The sequence below is a fragment of the Esox lucius genome, chromosome 14, assembly GCF_011004845.1.
Source record: "Esox lucius isolate fEsoLuc1 chromosome 14, fEsoLuc1.pri, whole genome shotgun sequence".
Taxonomy (NCBI): Eukaryota; Metazoa; Chordata; class Actinopteri; order Esociformes; family Esocidae; genus Esox; species Esox lucius.
The window spans coordinates 27,572,762-27,588,236 of record NC_047582.1 but is presented as its reverse complement, the minus strand read 5'-3'; the positions used below and the strand labels follow the sequence as shown (position 1 = coordinate 27,588,236).

General features: G+C 41.6%; 2 protein-coding genes across 6 annotated transcripts in view; both read right to left on the bottom strand.

The window, feature by feature from the left end:
* The window catches only part of si:dkey-34e4.1 (carboxyl-terminal PDZ ligand of neuronal nitric oxide synthase protein), a 60,747-nt gene extending 49,466 nt beyond the window's left edge, over nucleotides 1–11,281 (bottom strand). For 2 of the 3 annotated variants that reach the window (XR_828362.3, XM_020053746.2), the window contains exons 1-2: nucleotides 10,666–11,281; nucleotides 9,641–9,712 (exon numbers count right to left, since the gene is read on the bottom strand). Coding sequence is in view for 2 of the 3 variants with exons in the window: in XM_020053746.2 (XP_019909305.1) it covers nucleotides 9,641–9,712; nucleotides 10,666–10,770 (177 nt within the window). In the remaining variant the exon portion in view is untranslated. The remainder of the gene's footprint in view (nucleotides 1–9,640; nucleotides 9,713–10,665) is intronic. The other variant, XM_020053745.2, reaches the window with a different exon arrangement.
* A 627-nt stretch (nucleotides 11,282–11,908) lies between these two features.
* Nucleotides 11,909–14,312, bottom strand: LOC105015299 (U6 snRNA-associated Sm-like protein LSm1). Of its 3 annotated transcripts, none has more exons than XM_010878347.5 (4): nucleotides 14,007–14,283; nucleotides 13,429–13,497; nucleotides 12,867–12,982; nucleotides 11,909–12,761 (listed from the first exon to the last, which is right to left on the bottom strand). In XM_010878347.5, the coding sequence occupies exons 1-4, from the start codon at nucleotides 14,050–14,052 to the stop codon at nucleotides 12,591–12,593; spliced, it is 402 nt and encodes a 133-aa protein (XP_010876649.1). In that variant the 5' UTR covers nucleotides 14,053–14,283; the 3' UTR covers nucleotides 11,909–12,590. The 3 variants fall into 3 exon arrangements, with proteins under 3 accessions (XP_010876649.1, XP_010876652.1, XP_010876651.1); XM_010878349.5 differs by having other exon boundaries at nucleotides 12,042–12,769; nucleotides 14,007–14,312; XM_010878350.5 differs by lacking the exon at nucleotides 13,429–13,497 and having other exon boundaries at nucleotides 14,007–14,280.
* Between the last annotated feature and the right edge of the window lie 1,163 nt (nucleotides 14,313–15,475).

The following is a 15,475-nucleotide window of genomic DNA, read 5'->3' as shown; positions in this document are numbered from 1 at the left end:
GTGAATACACTAAAATAAAAAGCTTGGAAAGCATTATTCTCCATTAAAAGAATCTACAAAATAAAATACTGTAATTACAGTCGGATTTGAAATATTCAATATTGCAATTTTATTAATTGCTATGTTTGGAAATTAGATCTCATCTGCAATTATGAGGAAAACCCAATAGACAATCTGCACATCTATAAAGAATTCAATATAAAGGCAATATCCAAAATAAATATAACAATTCACCTGAATTGTTAATGAATAGAAAAAGCCACTTATTTACTGTTTCTTTGATTTTTCTAGTCAAGACCCAAACCTTTTAAGCACTGGAAAGGCTGTGCCCAAAAGGGTCAGCTGTTAAAAACACACAAAAAAAAACTGTTTAACCAAAACATGGAAATCAGACCACTGCAAAAATTACAATTATTTTGACAAATGTAAACTAAAACAAAGAATAAACTAAATTGTTCTTCAGCCATAAAAAGAGAAACTGATTGGCAGAATATTATATATTAGGGGAAGATCAAAATTCAGGCTCAGTGACCACCAGCTGGCTATAGAAAAGGCAGACATGAAGACCCAACAACCCACAGAGGAGTGTGTGTGTGTGTGTGTGTGTGTAGGCCCGGCAGGCCATTACAAAAACTATTCTTCAGCTTCCAGCAGTCTGACCCTGGCCTTTGACCTCAGTCAGTTGCTCTAGTGATTCTCCCCAAACAGTAAGGCTTCAGACAGCCGGTATAAGTTCATCTGTCACCAACTTAAAATATGGGTGATTTGGAGGCTGTGGAAATAAATCTCAGCTGGCATATCTCTCGAGGATTGACAGGATTTCAGAGGGGGTAATTCCTGTTTGTCGGTCAACATTCATTTATTGGTTTACCCAGAAGCACACTAATGTTTTAAAAAGGTCTGTAAATTCGTAGCAGACACTTTCTCTTTTCAGTCTGAGGGCTGGGCCAAAATGGGATTAACTAATGAAATATAGACGCAGGCAAACAGACACAATCCCCCATCCACCAGAAACACAAGTCACTGAATATCAAAGGCAGAGGACTGGGGAGTTCTGAACCCGTTGCCATGACGGGACATATTCCCCTTCCTGTTCATGTTACCTGTCATTTAAGGATATAAAACAGATCCACCTCCCACCCACACATCTTTCCTGCTGTCAGAATGACGCAGCATTACCAGACACGTCTAATATACTGTACTGAGGAAGGCGGAGGGACAAATACAGACAGGTCGGATAGATTTTATGAATCCTAAAAAATGTTTTATAACTCACAGACAGAAGGGCCAACAGACCAGTCTCTCTGAAAATATATAGCCTAGAAATGACTTACATCTAACAGATACAGACAGACAAGACAGACCCAAGCACTTGTACAGACAGATAAGATATGGTCAAGCACATTTAGCCATCAGTGAGCTAGATGAAGGACAAACATGTGGGAGTTATACAATCCCATTACAAGCTATCAGATTTCAGAGGAATGAGTTGTTCCCTGCCTTTAGCCTTAAAATCTATTTCTGTCAGGAAAACTGTAAAGGCTTCGCCTGAACCTTTCAGGACTGTTTTAGACGGCAAGAGTAGAGGTAGTATCACAGTTTAAAAAAAAAAATAACAAAAAAAGAGGCGAAGAGGGAGTGAGACAAAGAGAGAGGACAAGTAGAAGATCCACATGAAGCTCCAACAAAGCCAATGTCACCAGTCAATTAACTTTTCTTTTAAATTTTAGACCGTGGCAGGTGGACATCAGAAAAAACTTTTTTTGCAAAAATAAACCAACCAACCATGTAGCCTCCAGCCTGTGTTTATCATTTACGGCCCCAATCTGATGGAAAGTACGTGATTGTCATACACTAGAGTTCCACCCCTGGCCAGCCACACCGCAGCTGGTTATCAGGGTTTGACCGTGGGCCTGTTTGTTCTGCATGGCCCAGTAGCCTAAAAGGGCATTTTATTCAAATCCCTTCACCAACCCGGGGCACAGTTTGCAGTTAATCAGAATTGACATGAACAAACGTTGAGTTTCTTGTGGTTCCACAAATAACACCAGCCTACTTCTTCTCCTACTGCAGTTCCTCATGACGTTGACTTGGTTAAAGATCACTACTTTAAACGGCCCGTCTGTCTCCTTAGGCCATAGTATAGGATGTCTATTCATGGAACGGCCGTTGAAACGGCCACAGGTTTAATCTCTGATGTTGCAAAATATGAAGGAAATTAGATGACCAGGTCAATCAAACCAGAGCAGCGTCAGAAATTGACAGCGGGTCAGGAACAGGAAAGATGTACATGCACAGAACTTAAACAGCACAGACACGGAAGCTCCTGGATATTTAGCGAAGGGGTCTTTTTTCTCTAAATGTCAGAGAAAAGCCATCCACGGACACAGTCAATTAATGATGAGGAAGTAAAGAAAGGCAGCAGTACATTAGACCTGGTGAAGATCCCTTATCTAAAGTCCGGTTCTGAACAAACCAATAACACTAAAGTACTGTATTAGGAAAGCCAGTTCCCAAGTGCGTCTGTGTGCACTGTGCACGACTGGGCCTGTTCAAGGTGACCACCAATAAAACAGAGGCCGTTTATCAATCTGCGTTTTTGTCCGTACTTGTTTTCTTGTGAACTCGTTTGACGTCATCTTTCATGGCCCAAGTATGGTTCCAAGCCAAAGAACGCAGGTTACCAAGAACGGTAAAAGGCCTGGATGTGTACTCGATCCGCCTCTTTTATCGAGGATTCATGGGTTGGTGACTTGTTCAGCGAGAACGCATTTGATATCCCAGAAGTCATTGTAATATTTTATTCATGGACTACGAGGAGGTTACAGCCCTAATAGACTGGAGGGGTATTGCGCAATAGCCATGTACACATGCATCTCAATCCAGATAGGCGCGTTCTCTGTCCTCGCTACCTTGCAAGACCGTTCTCACAAGGACGCTTGGCAAGAACGTTCTTCTCAAGGACACAAGTACGTTCTTAGCATACTTGGAATTGATAAACAGCCAGAAGCCTTTAATGGGGCCCATGTACATGACTGTAGAAATGTAGATAGACCCCTCCCACAGAGCTCACAGCTCCCATAGCTTCAAAGTTTCTTCTGTTCTCACAGCCTGGCTGTCCTTCTCACTTGTTTGGTAGTTTCAGGGCAAATAAACAGGCAGGTCACTGAGACCATAGCGAAGTAATGAAACGCGCGCATGCTCAAGCACACGCACGCGCGCCTTTTTCCTCATAAATACAATGCTAGCGAGGGCGGTTTTCTATGCCACTGCTCAAAGTGAATGGAGCCCCATCTTATAAAACACCAGAACCAAGCACCGTCTGCTAGCCACAGAGGAGAACTTGCCACAATAACTACTGATGAAAGAACCAACAGGACCCAAAATGGGTTGGTGTTTTTTTCCACTTCTTTTTCACTTTCTCCCACCCAGACCAGCAGGTGTGTGTGAAAACTGTAGAATAGTGTTGCCTCTAACACTGTATCAGCCTCAAACAACGTTCCTCTCCGACACAACAGCATCATGAGGTCTGCTAGCCACGTACATCATCATAGTTAATGGATGTCTTCTCTCTTTTCCTTTGGTTTCTCTCTCATAGAAGAAACCATTCTCCACACCCTGTTCCCAGTGTGAGGATAGAATACTTTATTCATCTACTAACGCCATTCATTATCACATTAAACAGTCCCTGCAAAACAGCAATACAGAACCACAATAGAATAACGCAGCACCGTCCGAATGGCACAGTACTTCCTAGGGTGCCTACTGCTCGAGCTCTATGGTCAAACGAGTGACATTAGGAATTCAAGGCAGGCCCGGTGTTGCTCCGCTCAAGACAAAACAACACCCTCAGCAGCAGGGTCAATATTTATGGAAGTTAATTACTTTTGATTTGGCAGAGACCAGTGCTGACTAAACTGGGCCCGTTTTCAGGAGTGCTTCTACCTTACTGTTCATTTTCGGATGTATTATTTGAAGACTGGTGTGTTGGTTTATGATCACAAACAGCGGACGACTAGAGGTTTTGACAGATAAAGAGGAAAGGAAAAGCCTACATTTAATTTAACGGTTCCTTGTCGAGCGGTGCGTTAATGAATGTGTGTGTGTGTCTGTCAACTTCACCTAGATTTTGTGTTCTTTCCCCATATGTTCTCTACCACCAGCAGCACCAATACATCAAGTACAGTTCTGACCATGGGTGAATTTACTGGGTGATTAAAGGTGATAAAGCCTGGGGTGGTTCTTCATTTTTCATCAACTCGGAAAACAACGTGTGATTACCACCGGTTGCTATTGGGCACACATTTGCGGTTGATCGGTCATCACAGTGGATCATTTTCAATGTCATATGGCGTAACCACAAAAACATATTCCATTGGGGTATACTGAACAATAGCTTTCATATTATGAAAGATTAAAGGAGCATGCAAGTTTTGCAACAATACTGCCTCATGACAAGTAGAGCTAAACCCATTCGGTGTTAATTAGGCCTGTTTTCAATCTCTACACTGATGATTTCATCTAATTTGCCCAGGCTATTAATCAGGAGATGGGAAAAGTTACTGTAACTTCAAGCGAGAAACATACTGAAAGCCAGTTTAGGAGACTTTAGACTACATGTTTTCATAACTGGGCTTACTTGCGATACCACTAAACAGGTTACTGTGAATAAAATGACAATGCTTTAGCTAGCCAGATTATGATAAAGCATATTTGCTTGGTTATTAACTATAGCTTCCAGGGTAAACGTCTTGCTCAATAACTTTCTTTCTTATTGGTTTGCATGCTATCTTTCACGATTGATTTTTGGTGGTGGATTTTTGGTGGCGGGAGATCCTTCATATGTTTAATCTCCTCTATGGACCAGTCATTAAATAAACCTTCCCCGGGAAAGTGGGATCAGATGCAGATTTTTGGAACTTCAACCTGTTACATGACCTACTACTCAAGAACGACCGGAAGACAGCATTAAAACATTTCAACATGATTACAGTACCAGTATTACTGCGCGAGCCCGATTGTGCGCGAGACAGCGCGAGTCCGAGTGTGCGAGTCAAAGTGTGTGCCCGAGTGACTGCGTGTGAGTGCAAGTGAATGAAAGGGTATGGGAGAGAGTGTGACAGAGTGGGAGTGAACGTGATAGAGAGTGAAAGTATGCATGTACATAACTCCCTTGATAGCAAAAGATGGTTCCTAGCAGGTTTCCCGTTAATAATGAATGAGAGAGTATATTATGGCTTGGCTTTGCCCTATGGGAATAGTATTAGAGGAACCTTGTGTGGGCCTAATGGACGTACAATGTTCTCTGGGTCTTGGAAGACTACAACTGAAAATAATGATGTCAATGAGAATAGATGGAATACGACAAAGGGGACTAACCTACAGAATCTATTAAAAAACAAGGTTTTTATACTGCCCCCAATTACATCCAAAATAACCAAGTCACTCAAAATAGTTGCCTGCTACCTGTAAAGTATTGTGGCTAATTTCAGTTGCTTGGAAAGGGTGGCTAAGTATAGCGTTAAATCACACCGACCTCCAGAATGCTCCAGAATTTCCATGGATTACCTTTCTAAGAGATCCTCACAGGTATAGAAGAATGTGCACACAGGTACAAGGAAACAACACAATGATGAAGTGTATTAAAAGCAATGAATAGGAAATGCTCCCAAAGAAGAATTAGAGCCCTCTTGTAAGGTCAGAGTGGAATCTTCCCATGCCATAATTAAAAAAACATATCTACCACAGCCAGCCTAACTGAAGGTAGTCTGTTTGTTTTCTATGTTTGCCAGCCTCTCTCCCTGGCTGCTTTTCTTCTGTCAGTCTACCCTGCCCGCTGTCTCTATTGTGGGGGTTCAGGAGAGATTGCACTCATTTTAACATTAATTTAATTCACTTCAGAGAACTAGAAGGTGTGGGTGCTTCTAAAGATGGTTTAACACTAGTCACTAGTTGGCGTTTTACTGCGCAATTATGAGGGTGAAAGAAATCCAGAAAGTTCCAGGGAGAAGAGAGAATGGAGAAAGCGGACAGATGAAGTCAGCGACAGAGATAGGGCTGAAAGACAATAATCTCTTTGGGGAAATCACATAAACTTAGAGAAAGCAGATAGTCAGGGTTTAAAGTTTGAAGTGTTCAACTAAATAAAAGCAAGATGTGTGTGAACACAGCACACTGCTGCCAATGTCACCTGTCCCTGAGGGAAGTGGAGGAAGCCACTAATCTAGAAAGAGAAAAATCCTACCTGTATCTGCACATCCTGCAGTAGCTGTAAAAGTACAGAGGGGAAGCGGCACGCACACACACCCAGACACCCACACACACACACACACCCACACACACACACACACACCCCCAGACATTTGCGGACTTATTCAGCAGCCCAAAAATATCCCCCATTTGCCAGCTCTCCTCCTGGGAGTTCATTTTCCCACTCAACAGAGACAGCCCGGGGGGTATCTCAGATAACTGACCCACACGTCCTCTACACACATACACACACACACACATATATATATACACATATATACACATATACACATATATATATATAGGATTATATGGCCATCCTCACAAACGATTGATTACCATAAAGACATACTATCCCTAAACCCCAAAAAACAAACCCTAACCCACATTTTTTTATTCTAAACCCCAGCCTGGGTCAAATGTCCTCACCCAGAAAAATCTAGACACATTTTTCATGACGTTGGGTACACAGAAATATAGTAAAACAATGCCCCCACATCAACACACTCTCACAGAGGTACACCCCACCTACTGACCTGATGTTAGAGAGACAGAATTTCACTGTCTTGTACTCAATCCATTCCCGCCCAAACTCAGAGAGAGTGGACCACTAACCTACAATTCTGGTTAGAGACTAAACAGTGTTTCATTGTGAATAAACAGAAAGACAACTTCCAGCATGGTGAGAGAGGGACAGAGAGAGACAGACCGACCGAGAGACAGCTCCAAACTAAGCTCACTGCAAACACCCTGTAACCTCAGTTATATACACCACCCACTCTAACCTACAACAGCAGATGTGGAGAGACAAAGAAAAGCCAGTCTTTTGCTCAGTCAGAGCTTCTTGCTAATCACTGTGTTATTTCCCCTAGGTCTGTTGCACGGTGCTAAGAGCCTTGTCATGTCTCAACCTAATGGCTGAATAACAATTGGATTACTGACTTTCACTGTTTCCCAGGTAGGTTTTACGTGCTCCAACCTGTGTCATTCTATAATCTTCACACTTAGGGCTGGGAAATTACTTGGACCAGTGAAATGTTTGACAAAACGAGTGAGTCAGAGACGAATTACTTCATATAGGCTGTGTTATATAGGCTGGAGTGGGCATCAGAGAAAGACACAGGAAGTGGGAGAAGAGGAAAGAGAGAATACAAAAAATGAAATTGAGGTGAGGAGACAGGAGCAGAATAACAAGCAGAGAGAGAGAGAAGTGGAGACTGTTGATAAAGCAGAGTGTGGCATTATCTCTGGTCTCCCCCGGTCTAGTCTAATCAAGACCCCAGTAATCATCACACCACAGCAACGTCCACGTCTCACATGTGCACTTTTCTGAGCCTTGTGCATCTCTCACAGTTGTCCTCACTCACAGGCCAGGAAACCCTCCAGCAGCCTGTACACACACCAACTCCCCCCAACACATGAAAACACCACACAAAAACTGTCACATTTCAGAAGAATCCCACAATTTCTGGCCTGTGCTGCATTCCCATGTGAAAGAAATGAGCGTAGTGCCCTATAACCACTGTGTGAAAGGTCATTGTGAACAGACATATAGGGTTCCCATTGTGTGTTTTAATTACTGTGTAATGGGGCACTGCATTATTTAGTGTATAACACGGATGGACAACCAATCCCATTCTTAAAAGAACCAACAGCTATATGTAACAGAAACACTGGCCAAGAGAAAGGGACCGAGATGACAACATAAACCTTGCTCTCTTCATTAGGCATGCCAATCACCTTTCCGGCATTCTCTAGGTCTGTATGTGTGTGATTGCGTGCGCGTGTCTGTATATGTTTATGACTTAACTATATACAGTGGGAAGAACAAGTATTTGATACACTGCCGATTTTGCAGGTTTTCCTACTTACAAAGCATGTAGAGGTCTGTAATTTTTTATCATAGGTACACTTCAACTGTGAGAGACAAAAATCCTGAAAATCACATTGTATGATTTTTAAATAATGAATTTGCATTTTATTGCTTGACATAAGTATTTGATCACCTACCAACCAGTAAGAATTCCGGCTCTCACAGACATATTAGTTTTTCTTTAAGAAGCCCTCCTGTTCTCCACTCATTACCTGTATTAATTGCACTTGTTTGAACTTGTTACCTGTCCACACACACCTGTCCACACACTCAATCAAACAGACTCCAACCTCTCCACAATGGCTAAGACCAGAGAGCTGTGTAAGGACATCAGGGATAAAACTGTAGACCTGCACAAGGCTGGGATGGGCTACAGGACAATAAGCAATCAGCTTGGTGAGAAGGCAACAACTGTTGGCGCAATTATTAGAAAATGGAAGAAGTTGGAATGGAAGAAGATGACGGTCAATCTCCCTCGGTCTGGGGCTCCATGCAAGATCTCACCTCGTGGGGCATCAATGATCAGGAGAAAGGTGAGGGATCAGCTCAGAACTACACAGAAGGATCTGGTCAATGACCTGAAGAGAGCTGGGACCACAGTCTCAAAGAAAACCATTAGTAACACACTACGGCGTCATGGATTAAAATCCTGCAGTGCACGCAAGGTCCCCCTGCTCAAGCCAGATAATTTGTCAAGGCCCTTCTGAAGTTTGCCAGTGACCATCTGGATGATCCAGAGGAGGAACGGGAGAAGGTCATGTGGTCTGAGGAGACAAAAATAGAGCTTTTTGGTCTGAACTCCACTCAATGTGTTTGGAGGAAGAAGAAGGATGAGTACAACCCCAAGAACACCATCCCAACAGTGAAGCATGGAGGTGGAAACATCATTGTTTGGGGATGCTTTTCCGCAAAAGGGACCGGACGAATGCACCGTTTTGAGGGGAGGATGGATGGGGCCATGTATCGTGAGATCTTGGCCAACAACCTCCTTCCCTCAGTAAGAGCATTGAAGATGGGTCGTGGCTGGGTCTTCCAGCATGATAACGACCCGAAACACACAGCCAGGGCTGTGATTCCGTCACTCACAGTTGAAGAGTACCTATGCTAAAAATGTGACTTCTACATGCTTTGTAAGTAGGAAAACCTGCAAAATCGGCAGTATATCAAATACTTGTTCTCCCCACTGTAACAGAAACTGTGGTAGTCCCCAAATTGAGGTAAATTAGTTGACAAATGGGGAGATTTTTCAGTCATGTTGCAAAATGTTTTTACTTAAGGCTTTTATTGTTACAATTGTGGTTAGGGTTAGACATTACCCGTTAGTCATTAGGGCTAGGTTAGGTTTAGGCATAAACATTACTTTGTTGGGGTTAGGGTCATGGAAACCTTTTATTATGGTAAGACTGTTCCTCTTCAGTCACTGCAGGGAATAAATGTCAGCCATCACCAGGATCTCCACCACAACAACCACTACTACCATCCATCAACAGCATAGAAGCTGATCAAAGTGTGACTTACCCTGATCCTTCTCATGGCTGCTACGATCTCCATTCGACTGTTAGGCCTGGGAACATCCAGACTCCCCACATACTGCACAAAACACACAACACGCAGTCAGAGACTAGGTGGCTATCCACAACACACAAGAAAACAGTTATATTGGACCAGACAGCAAACATACCGTATAGGTGACACCCAATACTAACATTTTATGGCAACAACACTATAAGATGCATGCCAATCTTTCCCTGTAAGTACTCTACCTTGACGGAGTACATGGTTACAGAATCCATACCACCAGTAGTAGCCGACCTGCGGTGTACGGATAGTCTGCATGTAGCCTACTATTACTGTGTACATGCACAACTAAGGGATTTAGGAGGGGCTCTTATTCAGGGCAATTTACAGTAGTGAGCGTGTACATTTTCATGCTGGCCCCTTGTGGGAATCAAACCCCTAATTCTGATATTACAAGCACCAAGCTCCTAGTTGCACTGCAAAAAAAGTACTGTCAAAAAAAATAAGCTGGAAAAAATATTTAAGTAGACATTTGCTTGAAAAAAAAAAGTGAAATAACCTGCCAATGGAACAAGACAAATTACACTAGGCAAGATTTGAAACAGGCACTAATATTTAGGCATCTGAAAATGGCAGGTATCTTGAAATTTGTTGAAAAAACTAATTTTGAGCTGTTCAGACTTAAAATAAGGAGCAGTTTTCAGTCTGAAAAGGTTATAAATGCTTCTGGGATTAACAAAATCAAGACAATTCGTAGGTTTGGACAACTTAATAAAAAGCAAGTGGAGCAGGGGAATTACTTAAAGTATCAAAAGACACTCGATTTAGTTGACGTAGTTACCATAACGCAAATGAGCTGAGATGTATTACGTAGTTAAAGGAATTGATCCACTGCCCCAAATGAGACATTCTGTCCGACACCCAATTACAACAACGTCCGAACAGTTTCATGATGGGAAAGACAATGTAGGCTAATTAAACATAAGTGATTGTTTATTTTAGAAATATTTTGTTATGCATTTCACCTTGGCTTGAAAATGTATCCCATGTTGGTACGCCTCTTCATTGTGGAGTGGGACCCGCGAATCTGCCACATCGTCCACCAGATTGTACCTGTTTCGTCCGGGCATCTTTAGTCTTATTACACCAGACCTTTCACCGAACGCGAGCAAAGAAAACACTACCCGGGAGCGGTGTTAACATGGGAGAGAACACATGTTACGAAGCATATCCACGGTTGACCCACTGAGATATGGCAGAGAGAGACCTTCCCGTGGAGACAGAGTCCATTGTTGTGATAGTTCCGCGAGAGTGGTGCTCAAAGCCCAGGAAGGGGATACCGTCCAGAGGGAACAGATTTGGGCGCTCTTTCCTTTAGTCCCTAATTAAGCGCCTTGATTTGCTGCTACAATTCTTTTGTCAATAGGTCTGAAACAAGTTTTATCTTCGCGTATATATTTGAACTATAAACCACTATATATTGTAACGCTATGCCAAAATAGTTACTTATTTTTACGCCCAGAAACATAACCCTACCGTTGTTCTGTTGCAGGTGGCTGCCACTTGCTGGTGTTTTTGAATCTCGCTGATTATTGGTGGGATTGACGCTTCGTCCTCGCGCTTCATTGCGACTCCGGATTGGAGCAAAGTTGACTACATGACGTAACCCAGTACTTGGAAAACGTCGCAAAAATAAGTCATCTATAAATAATGTCATAACAAGCACTAAGTGCGAACTTACAATCAATATACTGACTTTCCCGCGAGTTATCCGGATAAAAAAGTCAAGGATTTTTTTCCCGACTGCGGTTTTCTTTCGAAAACAGAAGTTTTTTTACCTTTGTGGGGACCAGAAAAAGTATTCTATATCATTTCCCAATATAACACTTAGCCTAACCTTAAACTATTCCCAATCTTAACCTCAATAACCTGACACCTAAACGTATCCTTGCGATGACACCTAAGCCTAACCCTAAACTGAACCCCTAATGCTAAACCCTAAAACTAACCCAAATTCAAACATTAATCCCTATTGTGTATTTTACCCCAAGCCCACAAACCAACAATAGCCTTTGTCCTTGTGGACATTGAATGGTCAGGTTTCACCATCTTTGTGGGCACCCCACATTTAGTAAAACCAGGATCACACACTTCCACACCAAATATGAATACAGGACAATTTACATGTGCTGTGAATGCATAATTCAGTGGATTGCATTTGGAACCAAATATTTTTGTTGTTGTTGATCAAGCCAGGCTTAAGTTTAATCATAATCAAGCAAAAGTTTAATCAGACAACATGTGCAATCAAACAGAATGTACAATTTTAGTTGCAAATTGCTTTAATGAAAAAGCACCTGATAATAAAAGTATGGCAGAAGTGGTGTAAGCACTTCCTCTACTGGTCAGATTTTGAACTGTTCCAACAGGATGTTCCGATGTAGCTACACTAGTTACTAGGACTAACTATCCCAACAAATCCACCAACAAAACTTAAATACAACTAGGTCAGTATAGATCAAGTGGAAAATTTCAAGTGCATTTACAAACTGAAACAATTATAACACACTTATAAAAAAAAAATGTAAACACAAAAACACAAAAATAGAAAATAAAGTGCAAACTTGTACAACCAAGGAGTTTATATTCTAGCACAACTTTCAATTGTCATTTTTAACAATTCAAAAGGCTGTTCACATTACTCACAAACCTACTAAAACAATGGTTCAAACAATATACTGTACATTTGTCAGTGTCATCACAATACCGTCACAAAAAACAAATCATTAAGCAATTATTGTGAAATAAGCTGCCTTGTCCTCTCAAAGGTAAAGTAGGATAGCACGCTAAGACCATTATCTGTGTGTGTGGTCAGTACTACTTCATGAAGTCAGTTTGTGTGTGTGTGTGTGTGTTTATCTGCTTATACAAGTCAGTATTCGTTGTGTACTCAGTATTCATCCATGATGTCGGTTCGGGGCATGGCTAGTCCTCTCTCCTTCAGGGCCAGATGTTTTGCCTTTTCTGCCTCCAGCCTGGTGTGCTGCTGCAACCGCTGCTCTTCCAAAATGTCCTCGATACACACCTGCTGTAGACTGGTTTCACACTCCTTCTCCAGGTCCTACGCAGCTCAGAACGACAAACACGCAAGCTCAACTGTGTGTACGTGTTTATAGGTGTGTGTGTGTGGGTGTGTGTGTGTGAGATACATAAAAAGCAGACTTACAATCTCCCCCAGGAGAACAACGTTCTCTCCCCTGACGATGAAGATTCCTCTGGGGAGGTCTCCGTATTTCTTACCCACATGGATCCTCTCCACCGTCTGCTGCAGCACAAGGTTTGCTACACACACAGACACAAGTTTGTACAGCTACCCTCATGGGGACCAGAACATTTAAACTGCATGCTCCTTTGCCCTAATCTTAAACCTAAACCTAACCTTAACTTAACCCTAATCTAACCCTAAACCTAACCTTAACCTCAATAAAGTAACATTTATGCCTAACCTTAACCCTAAACTTAACCAAAAATGCCTGGACCTTAAAGAAACCCCAATGCTAACTATAAAATAAATAGTAAGTTTGACCCTAAAACTAAACCCTAAGCTGGAAATTGACTTTTGCAAAAGGTCCCAATGAGTCCAAGTTTTTCTGGTTTTAATATACTCATTGGGACATTTGGTCCCCATGAGTTTAGTAAGACCTAAAACACACACACACTTTGTTTTCTGATTATGCACAATGTCGTAACAATGATACAGTATTGCAATGGTCCAAATACCTACATACCAAATTGATCTATACTTCTGAGAAAGCCGATTAATGTTCTTCCATCTCTAAGCAGGACAAGATGTTTTTCTGTAAATTCAGAGAATTGAAGCAATGGAAACACTATGGCAATGCATTCTGATGAACTAAATTAGCACACATTTTTAACTATGATGGTACTTATTTCTCCATACTTGTGACAACTGACACTAACTGTTTTCTGGGTTGCGCCTGAGTTATCACATGCAAAGGTATTGTGTGCAGGGGTGTAGCACAAAATTCTTTGCTATTTACATAGGCAGTCTCTTAGGGCCCCTCCCCTCTTTATTCAAGATTCAAACATTTTCGATGGGCCCACTGCACGTTAGGCCCCTATATACTTAGTACCCATTTCCCCCAATCCGAAGCCACTAATTGTGTGGCATGTCTTGTGTGGGCGCTGCTTTACAAGTTATCAAACACATTTTAATGCACGTTTATTCCAAAGCATTTTTAGCCTCAATCAATAGCAGTGATACAAACCAGTGTATCTTGACACAAAACTGGCTAGCGATATTAGCATAATACTGTAGCACTGGCTGGTGTAAACTGCGACTTACTATCGATATCTTCGATGAGGCTGGCTGTTCCTGGCATGTAGTTCATTTTTGTAGGTTTCTAAATCCAATACGATTAGAAGGGTTATTTTTATTTTAGAGCATCATGGACACTAAAGTGCAGTTTGATTCTGGTTCTGCGGCGCATTCAGTTTAAAGTGATACACTTCCTGTTTGCAACGCACGAAGTCACTAACTTCCCTTTCTGTGTTTACAAACATTGGTTCGAGGGGGAGATGCATGCGCTTCATGGAGGCACAAACAAGCAGGCACTGATAGTTATTGGTATTACTATCCTTTAATATGTTTGGAACTAGTGAGGGTGACAGTGAAAGAAAGTTTCAGTTTTCATTATGTATTCGGATTAACGTTCACTATCCGTACAAGATCGAAATGCTACTCCTGCAACTTACATTGGAGTTTTTCTCGATTGCTAATGCCTTTTCACTGGTGTCTCGTTGATCTCCATTGTAATTTAATTAGAACAACAGTTTATTTCTTTTAGCAAAACAGGTAATGATTTTTCATTGCTATCACACACAATGTAAATGCAAAGCATTTTTAACACTTAGCACAGCTCTCTACAATGATAGCTTCATTCCACAACTAAAAGCCTGTAGATAGATATTCGCTAATGTAGTTGTGGGTGAAAGTTTCTTGTTGTGCAATGAGGAGTGATGGACCACGATAAACGGATATCAAAATTATCAGAAAAATGTACATTCAGTGAAGAGATCACTGATTTCCACCATCTTTAGAGTGACTGAGGCAAAACCGGTTGCCTGCAATAGCCTCTGGTTACTGTTGGAGGGTCGAGTGGTGAGCACAACCAAACCTGCGAAAGCTGGTACAATGTAAACAATGACTTGTATGAAATGGAAATGAATAAAAAATGTACTTATTAAAATAAATATTGTACGTTGTTTTTACTTACTATATTTATGTTGGTGAAACACGGATGTTTTACTTTAAAAAAAATCCCTCTCGCTGGAAATACTCAAAGAGCTGATGCTTGTTGCCTTCATTTTTTTTTAAGTAGAAAGGACAGTATGTTTTACAGTGTGGTTGAATCCTATCACTCCACCAAACAAAATACCTCTGAGAGTTTAAGCTGTGAAGCAAGCAGAAATTACCCCTTATCAACATGTTCCAGGAAAAGGGATGTGAGGTGAAATACAATAGAATTACCATGAACCCTTTTCTTAATATTCCCTCTCTTGACTTAACTTTAATATTCACATCCAAAACTCCTTTTTATGAAACAACCTGCTGGTCCAGTCTTCAATGTCAGCATGTCCCTGACTTCAAATCACATTAGAGAAACCATGTTCGTCTTATCTGGAAGTCTGTGGAAGATCAGAATGAGGAGGGATAAGAAAAGATAGTGAGCCACACGTGGTTTCAGGGTCTCTGCGTTATGGAACACAAATGCATGTTAAGGACCAAGGGTCTACACTCCATTGAATCTCACT